At 47.4% G+C, this 21,735-nt stretch overlaps 2 protein-coding genes across 5 annotated transcripts; both read left to right on the forward strand.

Annotated features, from left to right (window-relative positions):
• Positions 1–784: 784 nt before the first annotated feature.
• On the forward strand, positions 785–9,122 carry ywhaba (tyrosine 3-monooxygenase/tryptophan 5-monooxygenase activation protein, beta polypeptide a). Its single transcript, XM_088607955.1, has 6 exons — positions 785–943; positions 3,859–4,162; positions 4,652–4,775; positions 5,237–5,400; positions 6,276–6,371; positions 7,253–9,122. Exons 2-6 carry the CDS (start codon positions 3,869–3,871, stop codon positions 7,307–7,309), a joined length of 735 nt encoding a protein of 244 aa, XP_088464081.1. The 5' UTR covers positions 785–943; positions 3,859–3,868; the 3' UTR covers positions 7,310–9,122.
• Positions 9,123–11,708: 2,586 nt separating this feature from the next.
• pabpc1l (poly(A) binding protein, cytoplasmic 1-like) lies at positions 11,709–21,628 on the forward strand. Of its 4 annotated transcripts, none has more exons than XM_088607959.1 (16): positions 11,709–11,889; positions 12,590–12,792; positions 14,219–14,412; positions 14,698–14,813; positions 15,120–15,259; positions 15,732–15,826; positions 16,415–16,552; positions 16,847–16,942; positions 17,165–17,431; positions 17,726–17,813; positions 18,569–18,694; positions 19,738–19,880; positions 19,964–20,057; positions 20,144–20,274; positions 20,818–20,894; positions 21,352–21,628. In XM_088607959.1, the coding sequence occupies exons 2-15, from the start codon at positions 12,600–12,602 to the stop codon at positions 20,878–20,880; spliced, it is 1,884 nt and encodes a 627-aa protein (XP_088464085.1). In that variant the 5' UTR covers positions 11,709–11,889; positions 12,590–12,599; the 3' UTR covers positions 20,881–20,894; positions 21,352–21,628. The 4 variants fall into 4 exon arrangements, with proteins under 4 accessions (XP_088464085.1, XP_088464082.1, XP_088464083.1 ...); XM_088607956.1 differs by having other exon boundaries at positions 11,710–11,889; positions 19,961–20,057; XM_088607957.1 differs by lacking the exon at positions 11,709–11,889 and adding an exon at positions 12,103–12,211 and having other exon boundaries at positions 19,961–20,057.
• Positions 21,629–21,735: the final 107 nt, after the last annotated feature.

The raw sequence follows: 21,735 nt of genomic DNA on the forward strand, positions 1-21,735 counted from the left end.
GTGTATCATACAATATAATTCTATTTACTGTTTTATTTCTATTTTGCTTTGATAAAAAGCTGGGACCACTAATGAAATATTTCTGTATCCGTGTTGGTCGCACACTCATCGTTCTTTGTGTTATTCTTCAGTGCTGCTGAAGGGCTCGTCGGGCTCCGGCACGCTCACCGGGCTCCGCCTGCGGAGGGCGCAGTCCTGCGACTAGCCCGGAGCTCTGGGCTCTGCAGGGCCGCGGCTGTGGGCTCACTCGGCTCCACACTGGCTGCGCTATTCCTGCGGCAGAGCTTTTCCACCTCGGGTACCGCCATTTCATCTGATCGCGACGCTAGTTCTGCGTTAGCACGCAGTAGCAGTTCTGACATGATAAATTCTAATTGCCTCCTTATTGAAAACACCAAACGGTGGATGGAACTATATCAGAATCAGGCTGGTGCATGCAAGTCAATAGTATACACTTCTGTCTTGCCCCTTTTTCATTGATTTTGGAACAATTTTGGACACCCACACAAAGCTGCTTTTCCACACTGGAAAAGAATACTGAGATCAGTTACGACTCCCATAGTATTGAGGCCAATACTGTAGCAACAGCAGAAAACATCAAACATTGTCTATATACAGTTAAGAGAGCGGCGATGTTTCAATGACCGCCACTCGCACTGGGCCGATGCTCCTCCTAGTAACGGTAGCCATGGTGATAACTTACGTCACACCTGAGGTTGCCATGGTTCTTGTGACGAAATGACCCTGAAAAAGTGCCAGAGAGACCCCGTACTGCGGTAACCAAGGTTACTGGTGGGGGGAGGGGCGGGGTTTAGAGGAAGCGGAAGTGCCGGTGCAAGCGGAAGTGGTACTGCCCTGAAGATCCCGAACAGCGAGACGGAGGACGGAGAGAGAGACTCTCGTCGCCTAGAGATAAAAGCAGGACTAAAATTACATTAATAATGTGAGTTTATCAGCACAGGAACGAATTTAGGACGCTTTTATGTGTCGAGGGCGAGGTATTGGGATTCACAAACCATAAATGATGGGTGGAATGACGGTCTCTAGCGGAAGGTGCCTATTGTGGTTTGGGCTCGGAGCAAGGACTTAGGCCGTGTGATGAATAGCGCCCAGATTCAAGGGTTGAGAAAAAATGATTTTTTAAATGGAAGAGACGGGTGTTATCGCATAGATAACCAGGTCAGGCCGGGAATCGTCGTATCATGCGCTTTCCCCTAGCAGACGAGTGTCCTGGCTTGGATATTTCTCGCCGCCTGGGGTATTTATCGGAGCAGTACAGGAAAGGCCGGGCCTGTGCGGCTGATGAACAACAATAAAAATGCCATTGATATCTATAAACCGGCCACCGTCCTGCACCGCCTGGCCTCCACGCCGCCCAGGGGCTGCTTCCCAGCCTCAAAATCTCTCGATTGCGGCGCGATACCGCAGAGCGACGGTGCAGAGATGGTGTAGGTGTGTTTTTGAGCGCCGGTACGGATTAGGATGACACGACGGGGCTGAGGAAATCGAGTCGGTATTGAACAACGGGCTTTTTGGACGGCTGTTTCCTGGTAGCACGATAGTTAGCCGTTCTTTTATTTGACCTGAATTTGTAAGTATGGTGTAAGCACCCCGATTCTGAATGATTTTGTAGGCAAATGAAATACGAGCTGTTGATTATGCAGGTAAATAAAATGGAGGAGTTGTTAAGTTGCTGCAGCAGCGATATTGACAAATTTCCAATGAAATCCACTTTTAAATAATACAAGGCAGGTATTTTCTGCGCCTAGTGTGCCGTTTATTCCTAAACGTATGATGGTGTCTTCACGTCAGGTTTCGTTGTACATCTGTAGCGCGATGCGGGCTTTTCATTTCAGACTCGGACGTTTTTAAACCGGTCGTTTGCCGTGTGGGAGCTTCTCGCCGATTTCGGTTCGCGTGTTTTTGTGTTCTAGTCATTTTTCTTGAGACCTGCGGTGGATCGGCCCGGGGTGGGAGCGGCAGTCGTCACACCTAGTGGACCGGGTGGAGTCGGGCAGGGAGTGGTGGGTCGCTGCCGTAGCCGGGCTGCTCACGACAGAGACAGCGTGACGAGAACCGCCGAGTGCTTCCTGGTACCCGGCAGTGCGGTTCCTTGACAATAGTCTGTCATCGCATAAATATCGGAACGCGTATCTGATTTCGTGCTGGTTATGAGCACGGAATCGCCCTGATAGGATTGTCCTCAAGATTGCAAACATATCTCAAAACATGCCGTTTTCACGTAGGGACACACAAACCTTTGGGGAGTCTGAAATATGTTGCCTCTGTGTTTGTTTAGTCGGAGGCAAAAACAGTTTCTACTGACAGACTGATTTCAAAAGTCAGCAAGTAACACAAAAAAGGTGATGATACCTGGGGAGGTGAAGTTCTCAAGTTTCACACAGGGTTGGAATGCATATCCTTTTCTAACATTTCTGGCTATGAAAGCCTATGACTTTAAGGCCTAATGCAAATCCCTCAGCTGTGAGCTACCAGCATGGAGATATCAGTACATGCTTTTGCTTTTTAAATGGCCACATTATGCCCCTGATGTACCTTGATGTCTTAAAAAGATCAAATAAGTAGGAGCACAGACCAGAAGGCTCTGTGCTTAGGTGAGGGCTAAACTCGCTCAGGTCATAGAGAAGTTGTTCCCTGCTGTGGAATGGGATAAGGTAGGTATGGAAAGGGGCAGTATGGAAATCTCACTGCCAGCTGGGGGGTGAGTATCGGAAACCGTCCAAGAGACGACACCGCCCCTGTCTGTCATTTGACAGCCAGAGCTTGGAGAGGTGGCGCTGCAGGGAGTGACTCTGCTCCAGGCCATGTGGGCCTGAGCCGAGCTCACTGGAGCAGGTGCCCAGAGGGCCGGGCGGCTGGGCTGTCCTGGCCAGAACCTGGCTGAATGTGGCCCTTCAGACCTGGCCTTTGTGTTCATCATACTGCACGGGGGCTGTTCGTGGATGTTCAAAGGAAGAGACTATTGCAGGTTTTTCCCTCTTAAGGTTTAAGTCAGACGTGGTAAAAATTCCAATAGATCAAATTAGGGTTCAGGAGGAATATGATTTTATAGAACATGAGACCTTAGGTTGATGAGTTGCACCACAAGCCTTGCAAGGACAAGTGGGCTGAAAGTGGATGGGCAGGGCAAATTACATTGTGGGTCAATTATCTCATGAGGCCCTCTTAGATCTCTATCAAAGCAGGCCCAAATGGGAATGTTTATCCTACCGGTATTTGAACAGTGTAGTCCTCACTGAACTGGCAAAGTAGAGAAATCCTTGAGTGCATTTTATAATGTGTGCTGTTGTATAGAACCCAGTGGCTAAAGCGTCACTGATGGTGTCGCATTAGGGTAGTGATTGCAGTATTGTTGGCACCACTCAAGGCTGGGCAGAGGCTGCCTGTGTTCAGTTCCTTCCTCGGGGATTGCGGTCTGATAGGACGTTCTCGTTAGGTTTTGGGGGTGAAAGAGGGTAGCTCTGGACAGTGAAAATAGGTTTTTATTCAAGCTTGTTCGTCGTTGTTACGGGGATATCGATCTCTTTAGTAATATGATTTATGTTAATTTTGAAATTCGGGTTTTGTATTCCTTTTCTAAGTGTTTCCTTGAATCTCTAATACCAAGTATTTACCATTATCATCACCTTCACCCTCCCTTCTGTGTTGCCTGTCCTGCCTTTATTTTTATTTTTGCTTTAAGCCATCTTTAAAAATGAGGGGTTTCCGTTCGCTCTCAGAGTTTCAGGGGTGGGGAAGTGCTGGGTGCCTCTTCAGCAGCGCCAGCTCGCGGGGGGTTCAGGGCCTGGGGGGCGGGGTCGTGCAGCCGGTCCTCAGCTGTCTCCCGTCTCTCTGCAGCCTCTTGAAAATGGATAAGAGCGACCTGGTACAGAAGGCTAAGCTGGCCGAGCAGGCCGAGCGCTATGACGACATGGCGGCAGCGATGAAGGCGGTGACGGAGCAGGGCCACGAGCTCTCCAACGAAGAGCGCAACCTGCTGTCCGTGGCCTACAAGAACGTGGTGGGCGCCCGCCGCTCCTCCTGGCGCGTCATCTCCAGTATCGAGCAGAAGACCGAGGGCAACGAGAAGAAGCAGCAGATGGCGCGCGAGTACCGCGAGAAGATCGAGGCTGAGCTGCAGGACATTTGCAACGACGTGCTGGTGAGTTTCCGCACTTCGGGCTCCGTTCTGTGGCCTTGAGAACGGGGTAGCTCGCTTTCAAAGGGCTTGCAGCGTCTCGGTCTCAGCGTCCCACCTCTGTTTCGAATCCCTCCTTCCCCTCATGCTGTCTCGGATAGGGGTGTGCAGAAAAGGCTGTGCAGAGCTGGGGTGTTTAAATGGGAGGAGGTTTGGGCCTCCTTAGTTCTGCCATGTGTTTGAGTAAGTGCACGCCTAAAGCCGTGAATAAATGGTAAAGATCTCTTGGGTATGAAAGTGTTTTAGACTGCCTTCCCCACCGCCTAAGTTTTGAAAAACATGTGGGAGAGGCTCGGTCTGAGCAAGCTAACCTATTGTCTTACATATACCCTGGATTGTTGTTTGGTTTTATTTTTTCCTTTTAATAAGGTTATGAAAGTGGTAACCTATACTTCATTGCTCATTTTTATAAGTAATTCATTTTTTTAATACCCGGTTTTCTCTTTTTTCCAGGGACTTCTTGATAAGTACCTCATTGCCAATGCGACTCAGGCAGAAAGCAAGGTCTTCTACCTGAAAATGAAAGGAGACTATTACAGATACCTGTCTGAAGTGGCATCCGGTGACTCTAAGAAGAGTTAGTAATATTAAAGTATCCTCAGAGGCAGGAGAGTGTAAACACTTATTTCATAGGAGAGCGGCTCAAACAGGCATCAGAGCTAAATAACTTATTAATAGTAAAAAAAATAATTTCTTTGTTATGCAGTTTGCTGTAAATGGTAATCTTGATAATCTTTTGGATTCAGTTAACACTAAATATTCTAGTTTGCAGTATTTTATTTTGAAGTTTATTTTGATTTTAATAATTGGTTGTGCGTAGGTCGTTCTTTTCTTTCTTTAATTTAGCATTATCAGTATTTAAATATTGAAAATTGTATATTATATATATATATTTATATAATATATATAAAGTTTTTATATTTGATTTAATGGTAGAAATTCTGATTTTTAAGAAAGCATTAAGATATCTAGGGTGTAAGATTTCTGTGGCTTTAGGTTAAAAGTTGTGGTATAAATTCTCCCTCTCTTTCACTGAAGCCACAGTTGAGAATTCCCAGCAGGCCTACCAGGAGGCTTTTGAAATCAGCAAGAAGGAGATGCAGCCGACGCACCCCATCAGACTGGGCCTGGCTCTCAACTTCTCTGTCTTCTACTACGAAATTCTCAACTCCCCTGAGCAGGCCTGCAGCTTGGCAAAGACGGTGAGCTCCATTAGCCAGCACTTTCACACAGGGGACCAGGCCACCCCGCTGCAGCGCAGGCTCCCGACGATCAATACACTGGGATTGTCACTGTCGGTAACTCTCCACCCCTGCAGCACAGGCTGGAGTGCCTTTAGTGTGCTTGGTCACATTTTTTTAACTGTTTTAGTCTTGGTTCAACTACATATTAGTGTCTGACTTGTCCTGCTTCTAGGAATGCGTAAAGCATTTGTGTGGGTGGGGTGTTGATTTGAATAACTATCTGTGTTTTAAATATGCATTGGTATGAACAGACTTGGGCGATCTTGTTCTGCATTTAGATGGTGGAAAAATTTAAATGCCTTTTGCAGGGTATGGGTCTTGGTGCTTATCAATTAAAAATTGGTCTGATTTCCATTGTTTCATACAGGGTAGTTCACCTACATAGGTGCCTCGTGGATCCCAGAAGGGTCTGGTTTCTGTGTTTGCAGCCCTCCTCTCCTTTTATTTCACAGCTTTTAAAACATTCTTGTTGGTGGTTTCAAAATCAGCAGGTGCATCTTTGAAAAACATGTTTTATCAGTGTGAATATTGTAGCAGGACTACAAATGTTTTAATTTGAAAACCATTAAAACCTCTTGTTGCAGAATAGCTCAGTGATGAAGCTTGGATTTCAGCTGACAGTGATGGTGTGCCATGGTCAGAGAGAACTGACAAACGGTTATCAGCTGCCAGGTCCTTTTTCCCAGTTTGCTGAGCTTCAGTTCTCCGGTCTCGCCAAATCGATTTACCAACAGTGTGGATCAGCGTTTGATGTTGCAGAAGTGCTGATCGTGCATTCGTGAGTGTTTCCAGGTGTATAACAGTCCTTTTCTTTAATCCCTTTCTCATTCCAGGCTTTTGATGAAGCAATCGCTGAGCTCGACACCTTGAACGAGGACTCCTACAAAGACAGCACGCTGATCATGCAGCTACTAAGGGACAACCTCACTGTAAGTTGTCAATGAGGTCTGCAGGAAAGAAACGGGCACAAGATGTGCAAGTGCTGTGAATGTAAAGAAGATGCAGAGGGTTAAAGGCATGCAGCACACAAGCTGCCTTCCTTGTGGTGTGCTTCGTCCTTAAACCTTGAAATTAATATTTTGAAGGTTGCATGCTTATAAGGAACGTAAGTCTTTAAAAAAAAAACCAGAGGGAAAGTTTCCTGAGAACCTTTCCATTTTTGCCTGAATGACATTCACAGCTCGGACAGCAGGCCTTCTCATCCTCTTCATTCTTCATACAGACGTCCTGTTATCAGATTCCTGTGAGACCTTTTCTGCACTGATATTGATCTTAGTTTCTTCATTTTAAAATTGCTCACCCATGATATCTGCAATCTGAATCCCCAGCCTAATGTGATTGTGGGGCTCTCCAGGCTTTTTTAAGCAAAGATTGCGAAGGTTCTGATCCTCCCCTTTTCTGAATCAAACACATTTCCCATCACTGGCTTCAAAATTGTGATTTGGGGTCCGGTTTTGGGGATAGTTTTCTGAATGTACTGTTATACTAATGGTTCTTTTGGTTTTGGGAACGTATTTGGGTTGGTTTCCGATCTGAATTGATGCCCCTTTTGACTTTGAAACGGATGGAATTGATCCTGGGTTTAGCAAGTCTGAGTCATACCTCAGAGAAATGAGCACCGAGTTATGAATGCTGGTCTTCTGTGTATGATAGCACAGACATTACTGACGTTCATATTGGTCTTTATACGTTTCAAACATCATGCACAAGACTGGGGTGAATTGCAGGATTTTAGTCAACGGGACTCTGTGATTTTGCTTAGTTCTGCACTGATCTGGGATATTTAAATTCGTCTCCTCTCTCTTTATAGCTGTGGACATCAGAAAACCAGGGCGACGAAGCAGATGCTGGAGACGGGGAAAACTAATGGCATTGCACTTCACTGTTAATCCACCCACACTCTATCTTACACACATTCAGCCCATACGTACCCTGCTCCATCAGGATCCCCCTTCTGTATGACAAGCAGCAAGAATTGTACCTGACCTAGCATTTGTGCCCTCCTCAAATAGCTCAGAGGTGACAGGGTAACATTCAGTTAATAGCAGGCTCACAGTCTCTTGTTTTTGTGAATTAGCACCAGGTCTAGCAGTGAGGATATTTTCCTGTTTTTTTCTGTTTGCCCACCCCACTTCCCCACCCTCTCCAGTTTCGTCAGTTCCATTTTTTATTTTTAATCTTATGTTCTTTCACCCAGCAAATTGTGCATTATAGTATACATCATTTTTTGTTATTGTTAACTTTTATAGTGTAATCTGTCATGGCATTTGCAGGTTTTATTCTAAGGTTATTAAACTGGCAGTTTATTTTCACCAAACACTGTGACGCTTAGTTTTGTTTTTTCCCATCACATATATATATGTTTGTGTATATATATGTAAATTAGTAATTCTGGTCTGTAAAATGCAGAAGGCCGTGTGGTGCTGTGTTTGGGAAACCGTACAATTCTGCTGTCGGCTCATACAGAATGGATTGATAGGCTGTATTGTGACACTGACTAATGTGCATATTGCTATGTAATCATGTTCACAATTTTATTTTGCATAAAAACATAAAGGGACCCAATGTTTCCATTCCAGATATGTTCGGGTTTTTTAAAAACATTCCTTCATAACATTTGTTGAAAATTGGCTGCCTTTGAACAAAAGTATTCTCTTACTGCACTGTCCAGGTAAAATGAACATAAAGGTGCTGTTTGGTATCAGTACAGCAAACCTCATGTTGTGACTTTTCCCTTTTTTCCTTGCATAACGATAGCTTTTTTCAGTGAAACCTAAAATGTAAATTTAAACTTTTATTTTAAAGAAGATGTTACATCATAATGTTGTGAACGTGCTTGCATTGAACCACCTTAAAGCCATTGCTTTTAATTTGTTCCAGTTGGCGTTTCTGAAGCCTACCCTTAAGCTGACAGTTCAAACTGACTAAAATGACTTTCTGTGCTCTGAACAGCAGTACGTGAAAATGCTAGAAAAGCCTGTTATAATAACCTGTGCTAACTAATCGTAGACCTGAAGTTTCCGGAAACCTGGTGGCTTGGAGGCTTGGGAATGGTACCCGTTGTTTGACCACTGCTGATATCTGTGGTTCTGAGAGGACTGACCTGTTAGCACTGGGACAGAGGACAGGTGTTGCCCAATAGGCACCTGGTAGCTCTGAACTGTGGGGTTGGAGTAGATTTAAGATCTGTGATTGAAGTGAAAGATTAAGCTGAATTAATTCAGTGTCACAATACACAGCCACTACCATAACATTCCATATAGGTGTAGAATTCATCTGTCTGTCAGTCTGTCTTGCTGAAGACAATGTTTCATGCACTGAATAAAATCTCCCTTCTAGCTGAACAAATGGCAGTTAATATTCTACGCTTGATAAATGCAGTAGTGAATGTGGAACCGAGCCTGTCTGTATATCTGGTATCTCTACTTGCTTTGTTTTTACTGACCAGTATTCTGCCTAAAGTTTGCTTCTGTGACGGTTTTATCGCCTAGCGCGCACGTGGTTGTGAAAATTTAGTATAGCTTAAAAAAAGAAAAACTAAAAAAAATTATACCTGGTTATTGACGTAATACTAGATTTGTGTATGTCTTTTAAAACAGTTCTAGTTTCACCTTACATGTAATAATCAGGAAAGTGTAAAAGACAATTTAAAGTGAAATAAAAGTTTTATCAGTTCAGAATTTTCCTGCTTTTCTGTTTAAAAAAAACTGCCACACTTAAAAAAAAAAAAAAGCTTATCTTTCTCCGGTTAGGTGTTTTAAAAACTTTGGCCTAGGGCTTTAGATGTCTATATCCTGTTTCCTGTTTAGGTTTGTACCTAATATGTGAAGGGTAATAAAATCCATTTCATTTGTGTAATGAAGAGAAATTGCACAATAACAGTACTGGCACTGAGTGTTTACTGCAGAATGTCAGATAAGACATACTGTTTTTTTGGGTGTAAAATTAACAATTGTCAAATTAAGAATCAATAAGAACATCATTTGCTAAATAGATGAAAAATTCTCTGGTGGGGTATCCTTCAGTCGTTGAGACTACAAGAGAAAACAGGTCATGGATGGAATCTACAACTCTCCTGACCCTGACTGTCTACTTAAATGGTAGCGGTACTTTCTTGGGAAGCATAATGAGAGAAAAGGACTACTGTATGTCAAAGTCACTGACTTAATGTGAGCACAACCAAGCTTCAGGCAGCTCAGAGGAAACTGGGTTATAAAATAAATATCCACACAAGAACCACTAGCTGCTTGGCAATCTAGGTCAATGGTTTCCAAACATTTTAAATCTTGCACACCACTGGGATCGGAAGGCAACAGTGTTAACCGTGAGCAGCCTGGAAACGCAGGGTAATGCAGAACAGAAGTCTGTCCAGGCCGTGAGAATGTGAGTATTGGCCAGATTTGTTCATCAACATTTGCAAGCTGTGAACCTGTCAAGCAGCCTGGTTGGTACATGTTGGACAAGGTAGAACTCAATGATGTAAGGAGGACATCAGGGGTGGCTATTGGAATGCATACATGTGGTGAAATGGTTTTTGTTCTATGTTAGGAAGGTGGTGTTTGTAACAAACTTGAAAGTTCAAAGCAACACTTGCCATTTGAAGTGACCTTTAAAAAGTAAAATTATACTGTGACTTCAGTTGACAAGGTAGTAAATAAGTTATTTTCAGTAGAAATAAGTGGTAAATTCATTTTTGGGATTCTTGTTTTTAATAATTCATTGTATTCATATAATACTTTTCACCCTAAAAGGAGTGAAAGCGTAAAGGATACTTGTATACTTCAAATAGATCAGGTGGGGAGCTGCGTCAGCATGCGTAGGCTGCAATGGAGCAATAGGTTTATTCCTGCTGAAAAGAGAAGAAAGAACACAACAGCTTGGAATAAACCTATTACTTGTTACTTCAAATAGATGAGGGGACCTGCATTATCCCATTATTATATTTACAACCCCACCTGAGTGAGACATGGAGACCATTCTGCACCAGCAGCACCACTGCACAGTGGACTTACGGGAGGAGTGAGACTACTTTTTAAGTAGGTCCGATTGCACAAACCCAAAGTGGAATTCGGTCAGGACGCTAAGGGTAACACCCCTGCCTTTTATGTGCAATTTCAATGGATCTTCGATGACCAAGTGAGTCCAGGTCACGTTGGAGAACTGTGCAGACACTTCAAGAACACTGCTTTCTGGTCCACCTAGAGTAGCAAACCTTTTTTTCCCTTGCATTCCAGTAATAATCAGGTTCAGCCTTGCCTAGCTTTTGACCTAGATGGACAAGTTTTTTTTGCTTCATACAATTGTAAAAGACAATGTACTGATGGGGAACATGTCCATGCCAGTGTCAGAATATAGTTGCTCACACTGCCTGACCCTCTCAATACCTCACGTCTCTGTTCACAGAAGAGTTTGATCTGCACGCACTCTAAACTAATGAAACATTCCCTGCATTAAATGGCTGAGCTTTTGACAGGAACTGGTACTGTTTGTGTAAGCTGGCTGTCACTGAACCACATTGAACAATTTCATTTTACACCAATATCGTGCCAAGTTCAGGGTCCTTTCTAGAGTGCTTAATTCTACTCTTGTTGACAGAACAACCAAAGCAAAACAAGGCTCTTGTTAAGAGCTGAGAGCCAACACTGTTCCGATAAACAAAGATCACACTACAATGCAGAAGTTAATTTCTCCATCCAATTCACAAAGGAAATTTAAGTGCTTTTCTAGCCTTTAAGGATTCTTCTTTGGGCATATTAGAAGTGCAAACCATTTCTTTTTACATATCCTTTATCAAGAAGATATGATAATGTTTTTTTTCGTTATGGGATTTATTTTATCTTTTTTGACAAACAAGACTAAGGAATATTCAATATCGTAGGTTCGAACATACTTAACACCCTTTGTATCTCCTAAGTACACACCTCACAAAGGGCATTACAACAATAATTAATGAACATCTCGTCCTATTCTATATAATAGGCTTTAGTTGGTTCGGCCTAAAATTTACAGCTTTATCAGTCGAGATCAATGACACACTTGGAGGATGTATGAATTAAAACTTGGTAACAAAAATAAAGATCATACTCTTACAGATACATCTTTATTTAATTTCGGTATTTAAAGGCCAGCACGTATTTAAACGTCATGACTTGCCCAAAGGTACCATCTCACAGCAATGTGGTGGCCCATATATATGTAAATAACTCGCTTAAACTCACTACATAGTTACCCGTGTTTATCTATCTGTGCGGGTATTTTTAACTCGTTCCCTATCCGATTGCCCGCCCGGGGGTGCGGCCTGAGCAAAGCCTTTAAAAACACCTGACCTTCCGGCCCGCCGATTCCTGGCCGAGCCACGGCGACTTGGGGCTTTAAAAAGACATTTAAAGAAAGAGGTCTGTGCGTGAACAAACATTTTAAGACACCCCACCCCCATTGCTAACTCAGGTAAGAGCTTTTTTGTTTTATTTATAAAACAGCTCACGCAGTTTTATTTTCTTCACAATTTTGAGGGCTTCGTTTTCCGCCCATTACTTGGAAACGCAAAGGGTTCGCTTCGAAGCCCGCCCTGTAAATCGCTCTGCTCGGCTGTGGCCGCGTTGGTCTGCTGGGGGCCCGGGCCGCCAGATAAGAATGAGCACGGCTGATGGGTGCCGCGCGCGACGCTGTTGGAGGGAAATGGCGCCACAGGGATCCGGTTTAAAACCCAGTTCTACTCGTTTGTTCCCGTCTCGGCGGCCGTGCTAACTTTTTTTTTATTTTAGTTTTCGTAAGTTCTTCGCGGTGTCTTGAGCAGGGTCGGGCGATATTTTGGAGTAAGCGGTCGCCAGAACAATTGTACAAAATGGGCTTTTGATGTGCTTGCGTAAAGGAAATTCTCAGATTAACTAATCTATTTGGGATCATATAAAAGTAAAATAAAAAGCCTTCTATCTCATTAAAAAAAAATCACCTGTTGCTCAGCGTTTACGGTGGGTGTGGCTTATCTGGGGCAAAGTGTTTTGTGGCTGACAGTAGTTTGTCCAGTATTCGCACTTCACAGACCCGAATAGCACATTTGAGCTCTTCTATCATGTTTGTGAGCGATAGAAACCCACAGGCTGGTGAGTGTGTGCAGTGGCGGTACCCTCTCTCTGTCCCTCCCCAGCGAGCTCCTGATGAACAGCAGCGGGCCCGCATACCCCCTGGCCTCTCTGTACGTGGGGGACCTGCACCCCGACGTTACGGAGGCCATGCTGTACCAGAAGTTCTCCCCCGCTGGGCCCATAATGTCCATCCGGGTGTGCCGAGACATCATCACCCGCAGGTCCCTGGGATACGCGTACATCAACTTCCAGCAGCCCGCCGACGGTGAGGGACAGGAGGCTGGGGTGCAGACAGAGAGGGTAGGAGTGTTGGGGTGCTGTGAGGCTGGGGTACAGACAGAAGGGACTGAGGTGTTGGGGTGCAGACAGAGGAGACTGGGGTGCTGTGAGGCTGGGGTGCAGACAGAGGAGACTGGGGTGCTGTGAGGCTGGGGTGCAGACAGAGGGGACTGGGGTGGTGTGAGGCTGGGGTGCAGACAGAGGGGACTAGAGTGTTGGGTTGCTGTGAGGCTGGGGTGCAGACAGAGGGGATGGGGGTGTGGGGGTCCTGTGAGGCAGGGGTGCAGACAGAGGGGATGGGGGTGCTGTGAGGCTGGGGTGCAGACAGAGGAGATGGGGGTGTGGGGGGTATTGTGAGGCTGGGGTGCAGACAGAGGAGATGGGGGGGGCTGGAGTGTTGGGATGTTTGGGGGTTGGGGGGCGATCTGTGTTGGGGCTGAGGCTCTGCTGGCTCCCTGCAGGGTCAGCGCTGTGGGCAGGGGAGTGAGGATCATCGTGAAGGATGGTGACTGAAGCTGTGAATCTGTGGTGCTGGTGGTGTGGGGCTTGTTAAACACTCGGCAAGTTGGTCTGTTGCTCAAAGCATCTGTGAGCGTTTCCGCCATAACACCAGCTCTGCAAGAGACGCTGGGAATTAAGAATTAAGTGTTGGCGAATTAAGAATTAAGTGTTGTCAGTAAAGCTCAATGGCTAATTTTCAGAATTTCAGTTGTTGCCGTTTAGAGTAAACTTGTAATGGGTAGGGTTTTTTTCACCTTCTGTAAACGCCTCTTGCAGAGCCCTTGCTGCAGCGAAGTGTGTTTGCCTGGCTTGCCAGAGGAAGAGGAAGGCCCCTGCTGAGGGCTGTCCCACGGAGTGCTGGGGATCCAGGGTTCTGATCCCTGCTTAGCTCCTCTCCTGCAGCCTTAAGCTGCTTTAGTGCTCACAGCTGGGTCAGTATGCGAGAGCTGGGCCACTGCCCTTGGCGAAAAGTAGAGTGACGCAGCGCGTCGGGCATAATGACATTACAGGGGCCTCCTGGTCCTGAGTCTCGGTTACCCTGTCAAAGGATTTTGAGTCCAAGCAGAGTCAAGTAGGTCTTTAATGTACTCCTCAGCTTGGATGTTATTGGTCTGATGAGTGTGGTGTGTGGACCCTGCAGCACCCATGTGGCAAGATGCTTGAGCTCAAAGCAGTGTTGGCAGAGCTGCTGTTCCATTCCTGCTCCCAGTCAATATAGCTGCGGTTTTTGCCGTCACTAAGGTGTTCCCTTGCGATGGGTGCAGGCGCTTTCAGATTATCCCAGATTTCAGAGGAGGCGCAGTCCAGGGGCAGATGTTTCAATGAGAAAATTCTCCACGCGGGGACGTTTTCAGCCTCAGTGAACCCAAGTGGCTCAGGGCTTTGCTGAAGTCCTGTCCTCTCGTTCTCAGCTGAGTGTGCGCTGGACACCATGAATTATGAGGTCATCAAGGGCCGGCCAATCAGGATCATGTGGTCTCAGCGCGACCCCGGGCTGCGCAAGTCAGGAGTGGGCAACATCTTCATCAAGAACATGGACGAGTCCATTGACAACAAGGCCTTGTATGACACCTTCTCTGCTTTCGGCAACATCCTCTCCTGCAAGGTACAACATCCCTCTCCCCTCTGCCCTGTGTCAGAGACTCCCAGATTAATTTCGGTCAGAACCAGCCGCATAGGGAAGTGGGCTGGAAATTAGCTCAGAAATGTATCTGAGCATCTTTTTCTCTAGTGCCTCCATCTTGAGTTGCTGGGACTGCAAAACTAGTCAAATAGTTAAACTGTTCCTGTAAGTGCTTGTTTATGTGCAGCTGTATTTTAATATCCATTCATTTCTTTGTGGCTGGAGACTGGTGCCGTCTTGAATCCCCAATTTTCTTGTTTTTTGCAGGTCGTATGTGATGAGAATGGCTCCAAGGGTTATGGTTTTGTTCACTTTGAAACGCACGAGGCAGCAAACCGGGCCATTGAAACGATGAACGGGATGCTGCTCAATGATCGCAAAGTGTAGGTATTGGGAAAGGGCAGCCTTGCTTTGAGACGCTGTGGGGTTTGTGTCCTCGTAAGTGATACTCCCTTTGTCCTGATCTCTAGGCTTTCAGCCAGTGGTGTGAGCTGGGCACCAGATCTGGACCAGAGTTTCTGTATAGGTGTTGCTGGATAGGAATGTGTTTGAAAAGGAGCTAGCCATTTATTGTGAATTTCTTTACTAGCATTGATGTCTTGGTGATGGGTGACGCTTATGTTCTGCATGTTTGCCTTGCAGCAGAGAATGTGACTGTCTGTTTTGGGGGTGGGTGGGGGTTTGTGCAGTTTTGTTGGCCATTTCAAATCCCGAAAGGAGAGGGAGGCGGAGTTTGGTGCGAAGGCGATGGAATTCACCAACGTGTACATCAAGAACTTCGGAGAGGACTTCGACGACAACAAGCTGAGAGAGGTCTTTTCGGAATACGGTGAGACAAGTGCTCATGGAGTCTTCTGTTGGCAGCTGGAGTGAGGTGAGACACTGGGACCTGAAAGCTTGTGCAACCCTGGTGTGGTTCTGTGCTTCTCAGAACACCTCTGCTTGCATTGCTCTCCAGGTGCAAGACATAGAGAAACCAATTACAGGAGCAATTTACTAGACCTACTAGTTTATAATAGGCTATACTCTTTTGACTTGTGTAAAGGTGTTTATCCTACACGACTAGGCCTTCGAAGTCAAATAATCTGTGAATTCCCGGAGTCCTGAAACAGATTCTCATACGGACTCGATGGCAGTCTTCTAAAACATGAGCCTGCTCTCTCGGCTCAGCAGAAGGTCCAGCTTCAGGAGGGTTTGTGTGAGTGAGCAGAAGTGTGGTGTGAGCGCCGGGGTCAGGCGGTCCGTCTGGGAAACTCTCAGGGGGGGTCTCTGCGTGTGTCCTCAACCTCCCCTCCCCCCAGGCAAGACGCTCAGCGTGCGTGTGATGGTGGACGAGCGGGGACGGTCCCGGGGCTTCGGGTTTGTGAACTACGAGAACCACGAGGACGCGCAGAAGGTCGGAGCCAGGCCCTGCTTCGTCACTCTTGTTTGTGTGTTGAATGATGTCTTCCTGCACAGCTCTTGTGTGATAAACTAGTTTCTTGCAACTTGTATGGCTTTGAGTAAACACATTGCACAGAACTGCTGGTAGTTTTAAAAATCCTTCCTATGTCTCCATGAGTATAGTGTGCCTGTAATTGAGACAATTCTGTTATTCTAGTGAAAACAGAATATCCTGCCATAGTTCATCAGCCAACCCCTCATGTGTAGTGTTGTTCCTATGGGGAGACTGATTCGGAGTTAGGGTTTCATTTTTGCGATATGGAAGCAACTGTCGCAGATCTGAGCACTGAAGGCTGGGCTCATGGAACCAAGTGAAATTGCACCAACAAGTCCACTAAGAAGCCCTTTTAACAAAGTGACTTGTCCAGTTGCAGTCCATAATATTTTTAAAACATAAAGGAACTAATTGATGTAGTTTTCATCTGCAGCAGCAGGATTGGGGTTAGAGTGTTGAGAATCTGCAGGCGTGTGGTGGACCTCCATGACTGGAGGTCTGCTATGCTCTGTCTAAAGAACTGGTCTTCCTCCTCCTCTTCCTCAGGCCGTGGAGGAGATGAATGGGAAGGAGCTGAACGGGCGGGTTATTTACGTCGGCAGGGCCCAGAAGAGGCTGGAGCGGCAGGGCGAGCTGAAACGCAAGTTTGAGCAAATTAAACAAGAGCGAATCCACCGGTACCAGGTACAGTGCAGGAGGGACGCGCACGAGCTGCACGGTTTTCCAGAACTGCCCCCTTAGGCACAGAGCCTCCGCTTGTCAGACTTGGCATGGCTGTCACCTGAGCAGTAGATCATGTGTGGCTTGATCTTGAGCTAGGGGTAGGGATCTTGAAAGTTAGGTGCTTTTTTCCATTCCCAACTCCTGTCTCCGTACTGTACGTGCACACTTTGCTTGGGGCAGTTGACACTGAAAATGGTGTAGAGCAGTACTGAAAGGTGTTTCACGCCACTGCTGCTCCGTCCTTGTCTTTCGCAGGGTGTCAACCTGTATGTCAAGAACCTGGATGATGGCATCGACGATGAGAGGCTGAGGAAAGAGTTCGCGCCTTACGGGACCATCACCAGTGCCAAGGTGGAAACTGTCTGTTCTACAAAGCTCTCTCCTTGCATGCCTCTGATTTCGTGATGCTGAAGCAGCCTCCTTGAGCTAGCTAGAGAATGGGGAGCTTGCAGAGCCTCTGAGCTGGAATGCAGAGAACGTGGGATGAGAGCCTGTGTCTGTAGAGGATGCATTGCAAGCCCAGTCAGGTTTCACCATCAGTGACCATGGCGCTGTGCTGTCCCCCCCCCTCAGGTGATGACCGATGGGGGCAAGAGTAAAGGCTTCGGCTTCGTGTGCTTTTCGTCCCCTGAAGAGGCGACGAAGGCTGTGACGGAGATGAACGGCCGCATCGTGAGCACCAAGCCGCTGTACGTGGCGCTGGCCCAGAGGAAGGAGGAGAGGAAGGCCATCTTGACCAACCAGTACATGCAGAGGCTGGCAAGTGTTCGGGCCATGCCAGGCCCGATCATAGGGTCTTACCAGCAGTCTTCAGGGTACTTCGTGCCTGCTGTTCCACAGGTAAGACCTCCACTGATAACAAGAAGGTTACTCATCTGAGGAGGTCATGTCTGCCTGTGTGTTCAAAGGATACTGCTGTCTGCACCATATTGTACATCTAGGTGACTCTGGATTTTGTCTGCAACAGTGCAAGTAGGATGTCTTTTTTTTTTTTAACCATCCTAAGCACTGATTTGTTTTTAAGCAATGCATATCAATCCACATGTTAATCCTGGGCCGTAGCATATTGTCTGAACCTTCTTCAATGGAACAGCTGGGTCTTTCCCTAAAGATCTTTCTCTTCTTTCCCTGCAGCCCCAGGGCCGCTCTTTCTATGCCCCCAACACAGTGGCCTCGATCCGTGCAGCCCCTCGCTGGACCACCCAGCCCCCCAGACCACAGGGTAGGTCCCCCAGGAATCCCGGGTGGGATACTTGGCCGCGTTCGTGGTCCAACGTTGGAAGAAATGTTCAACATGGTAGACTAGAGCTGTTTGTTTTAAACTTAGCTGGTCAGTAAGTCTGATCAGAGCTGCATTTGGGCAGGCTTCGTGATCCTGATCTAACAAGCGACTTTTGATTCAGGACTTGTGGGGTGAAGTTCTCAAGACGTGAGTTTTCATAGAAGAATCTAGTACTTTAAACGTGATGCCCAAAACAGCAGGGTTGGCTTCTTGTAGCTTCATCTGGCACGGCCAGTCAGTCAGCTTGGTCACTCCTGGGATTACCACTACTGTAAGGAAGACCAGTGTCTGGAGCTCATCCACTCTGCATTACAAGTTCCGAGCCAGCTCTCCAGTTTGGTGACCGGGGAAGCTGTGCTATAGGAGTTGCTGTCCTTTGGATGACGGGTTAATCCGATTCTGGTTACTCAGCCACGAAAGGGTTGTTAGCCCTGGTGTCTTGGCTAAAACCCTCTGTTTGAATAGTCTGGGCTCATTCACCTGGTGATGCAGTGTATCACCCCTGTCCCCAGTCTGCTGTGCAGTGGGGCTATTGTGTGTCGCCCAGGTGGGGGTAGCACTTCGGGGGTGGGGGGGAATCCCTTGGAAGGAGAAATCCCCTAACAAAGCAGGGGACTGTAGTTGGTAAGACACTCCTGCAGGTGTGTGTGTGTGTGTGTGTGTCTGTCATGTTTTTCTCTGCCTCTCCCTGCCAGCCCCAGGGCCTTACCCGACCCAGCTGTTGAGGCCGGCCCCTCCCCGGCGCCCCTCCACGCCCATCAGCACTATGCGCCAGGCCTCCACGCAGGCGCCGCGTGTCCTGAGCAACACGCAGAGGATGGGTAGGCAGACTGCGAAGGGTTGCGGCCACACGCTGCCCCGCCCCTGTCCGTGTCGCAGTCGTCTGCCTGAGCACCCCTGTGCCAGGCTGCTTGAAAGCAAGACTGCCTTGAGGGCTGTAGCACAAGTCTTGATGTATCTGGGGGAGCTCTGGGCACTTCCTATACTGCCAGATGATGTGCGATGTGGGAAGAGTGTTCTGTGGAATATTGCATACAAGTCGCAGAAGCAAGTATAATTTATAGTTGCCAGATACAATTTTTAAAAGTATACAATACAGTAGGAAGAACCCATTTAGGATTACTGTTTATGAGTTTGGTGCCAGTGTTACAAAAAGAGCTGCTTGTTCTGGAAGCAGAGAGCAGTCTGGAGCAGAGCAGCCAGCTTCATTCCCCAGTGTTAAGCAATGTGCAGCACAAACCGGCTTAAAGAGCTGGACTTCTTTAGTCTTGAACAGGGAAGACTGAGGCTGCCCCCATTCAAGTGTTCTGACTCCTCAGAGGCACTGACCCAGTCAATCCAGTAGACCTTTTCAGAATCATTGAAACATGAACCGGGTCGAGACAAGTAAAAATGATGTGGAAAAGCTGAGAAGAGGCACTTGAGAAGTTATATGGCTGTGCTGTTGAAGCCAATACCCTGGCTTCTTTCGAGAAAGAGCTGGATGAGGTCCTAGGATCAATCGGCTACTAGCTGCCAAGCAAGCTAGATGGACTGAAAAGTGATGTATATTTGAATGTAAGGACTTGTAATCGAATGGCTTCCCTCGTTTCCATCTTTGTTAATCAAGGCTCATGTTAATGACCTCCTTTGAATGTGCTTTGTTCAGTTGTTTAGATAAATCTCTGCTGCAGTTCTTCAGAAATCTTCGCAGTGTGGATTGGAAACTCTGCGTCATTTAATTTGAAATCGGGGGGGTTTATACACCAGGGAATATACCGTATGCCAGTGCAAGTGCTGGGGCCAGATGGGGGAGGAGTATCAGTGACTGGAGTTTAGGAACACTGGGCTGATCTGCGACTCCTGCACACCTTTCGTTCTCCAGCCAACATCGGCACCCAGACGACCAACGGCCGCGCGCCCCTGTCCAGCGCCATCGTCAGAGGGGTGAGCCAGTACAAGTACTCCGCCGGGGTGAGGAACGTGCAGCACGTCATCGCCATGCCGGGTCAGGTCCCAGTGCAGCAGGTAGACTGGCAGGCGCCGGGGGGCAGGCGACGCGTGCCGGGGTCTCAGGCCGGCGGGGGGGCTGAACCTGTGTTGTGCAGCAGGTGATGGAGCCGGCGGTTGTGGTGAGAGGACAGGAGCCCCTCACTGCCTCCATGCTGGCCGCCGCCCCCCTCATGGAGCAGAAGCAGCTGCTGGGTAAGTCTGCGCGGCCGCTCTGCCCTGGCGCGGCGGCTCGTGGCGGCGCGGGCTCCGTGGGTCACCACTCCTCTTGCCGGCGGCAGGGGAGCGTCTGTACCCGCTGATCCAGGCCATGCACCCCACGCTGGCCGGCAAGATCACCGGGATGCTGCTGGAGATCGACAACTCGGAGCTGCTGCACATGCTGGAGTCCCCCGAGTCCCTGCAGTCCAAGGTGAGCCGGCGGGCGCCTCGGCGCTCCTCTCGTACGAGGACAGCGTGTGCGCAGATGGAATTCGGAGGGGAAGTTGTCAGACACATGGGTACTATGCCATATATTAAAAAAAACATTTTCAGGAATGAGATGTTCATGATGGTACTGCTTACTTAAAATCCATAAAATGGCCGGATGGTGGTGGTTTCCGATGTCGAGGGCAGCTCAGTGCCTGTTCAGTCAGTCTACACAGTTGGATAGTGAAGCTTCCGTCTCCTGCCTGGAGCCCGCTACCAGGGCATGCTGTTGCAAGCTCCTGGCATGTGGAGAAGAGGCTCGGATGGATGCCTGCGCAAAGCCCTGCATGGCGGCTGACTAAACTTTCTGCAAGGCTGGGGCCTGGGGTGTTTTGTACTGGGAGAATGACTAGAGATTCAAACGCAATTAGTGTCTTTCCTGGGTCAGTACCTCGTGTCTGGGGATCTGTATATTTCATGTGCTTTGTGAGCTGCAGACCTTGGGCTGGTCAGGTGGGACCTGGCTCTAATCGCCTGTCTCTGCCAGGTGGAGGAGGCTGTGGCCGTGCTGCAGGCCCACCAGGCCAAGGATCTCTCCCCCAAGAAGTGACTGGCGCTCCTCAGGTACAACTCCAGGGCTGTGGAAAGGCTCCTCCAGAATAATCACAGCCCTGTGTGCACTCTGTAAGGAGCTTGGAGGATTGTACCTCTGACCTATAAGAATGTCATGCAGCATCATCAAAAACCGTTAAAATGCCCGTTTTCTGACTCCGAAAAGGGCTTAATTCTTTTTCAGTGGTTTGGAAACGAGTTATGTTAAAAGTAGGATTAAGTGACCCTGAACATGTCGACGGGCAATCTGCCGATTTTAAGATTTGTATTGCTATGGGGGTGGAATGTGGCTTTTATGCGCCGTTTCCCTGTACATCCCCACCCCCCTTCTGGAACGGAAGACGCCGTCTCTGTTCTGCTCCTGTCCCAGGGCCGCATCCTGAGGAGCTCTGCAGAGCCCCTTGGGTTTGGAGTGCTCTGCTGTCCACGATGCTAAATAAAAGGTGTATAAAACTCTTTTGTGTCGCAGGCAGCCACTACCATGGAAAAAGGTGCTTCGTTGAAGAAGGAAAAAGGAAAAAATTGTAAAATGACAATACTAGTCTTGCAAATTGCATTTGTTTAGTGAATGATGACTGGCAAAGTAACCTGTTGGAAAGAGAAGTTGAAGGAGCCAGTAGGCTGTTTGCAAGGGAAGGTTATGTTTATTCAACTTTTGTTATTTAAAAAAAAATATATACATGTTTGTAGTTGGTACTACATTTTGTTTTCTTTGTGCATGAAATAAAAAAAAAACCTTAAGTGGATCTGGAGTGATGTTTGATTCCCCGAGCTTCACGCTGGACCCGACTCGACCCCTGGACTGTACTGGACCCCACACTTGGGTCCACAGCCTGGGAGTCGGAGATGGCGT

The sequence above is a fragment of the Lepisosteus platostomus genome, chromosome 15 (assembly GCF_059453375.1).
Source record: "Lepisosteus platostomus isolate fLepPlt1 chromosome 15, fLepPlt1.hap1, whole genome shotgun sequence".
NCBI classification, from domain to species: Eukaryota; Metazoa; Chordata; class Actinopteri; order Semionotiformes; family Lepisosteidae; genus Lepisosteus; species Lepisosteus platostomus.

Bases quoted from the DNA above. Each gene is read 5' to 3' on its own strand.
- ywhaba (XM_088607955.1), top strand. From the start codon at position 3,869: ATGGATAAGAGCGACCTGGTACAGAAGGCTAAGCTGGCCGAGCAGGCC. The intron at 4,163-4,651 runs GTGAGTTTCCGC...TCTTTTTTCCAG, and splicing joins ACATTTGCAACGACGTGCTG to GGACTTCTTGATAAGTACCT. The intron at 4,776-5,236 runs GTTAGTAATATT...CTTTCACTGAAG, and splicing joins ATCCGGTGACTCTAAGAAGA to CCACAGTTGAGAATTCCCAG.
- pabpc1l (XM_088607956.1), top strand. From the start codon at position 12,600: ATGAACAGCAGCGGGCCCGCATACCCCCTGGCCTCTCTGTACGTGGGG. The intron at 12,793-14,218 runs GTGAGGGACAGG...TCTCGTTCTCAG, and splicing joins CTTCCAGCAGCCCGCCGACG to CTGAGTGTGCGCTGGACACC. The intron at 14,814-15,119 runs GTAGGTATTGGG...GGGTTTGTGCAG, and splicing joins CTGCTCAATGATCGCAAAGT to TTTTGTTGGCCATTTCAAAT.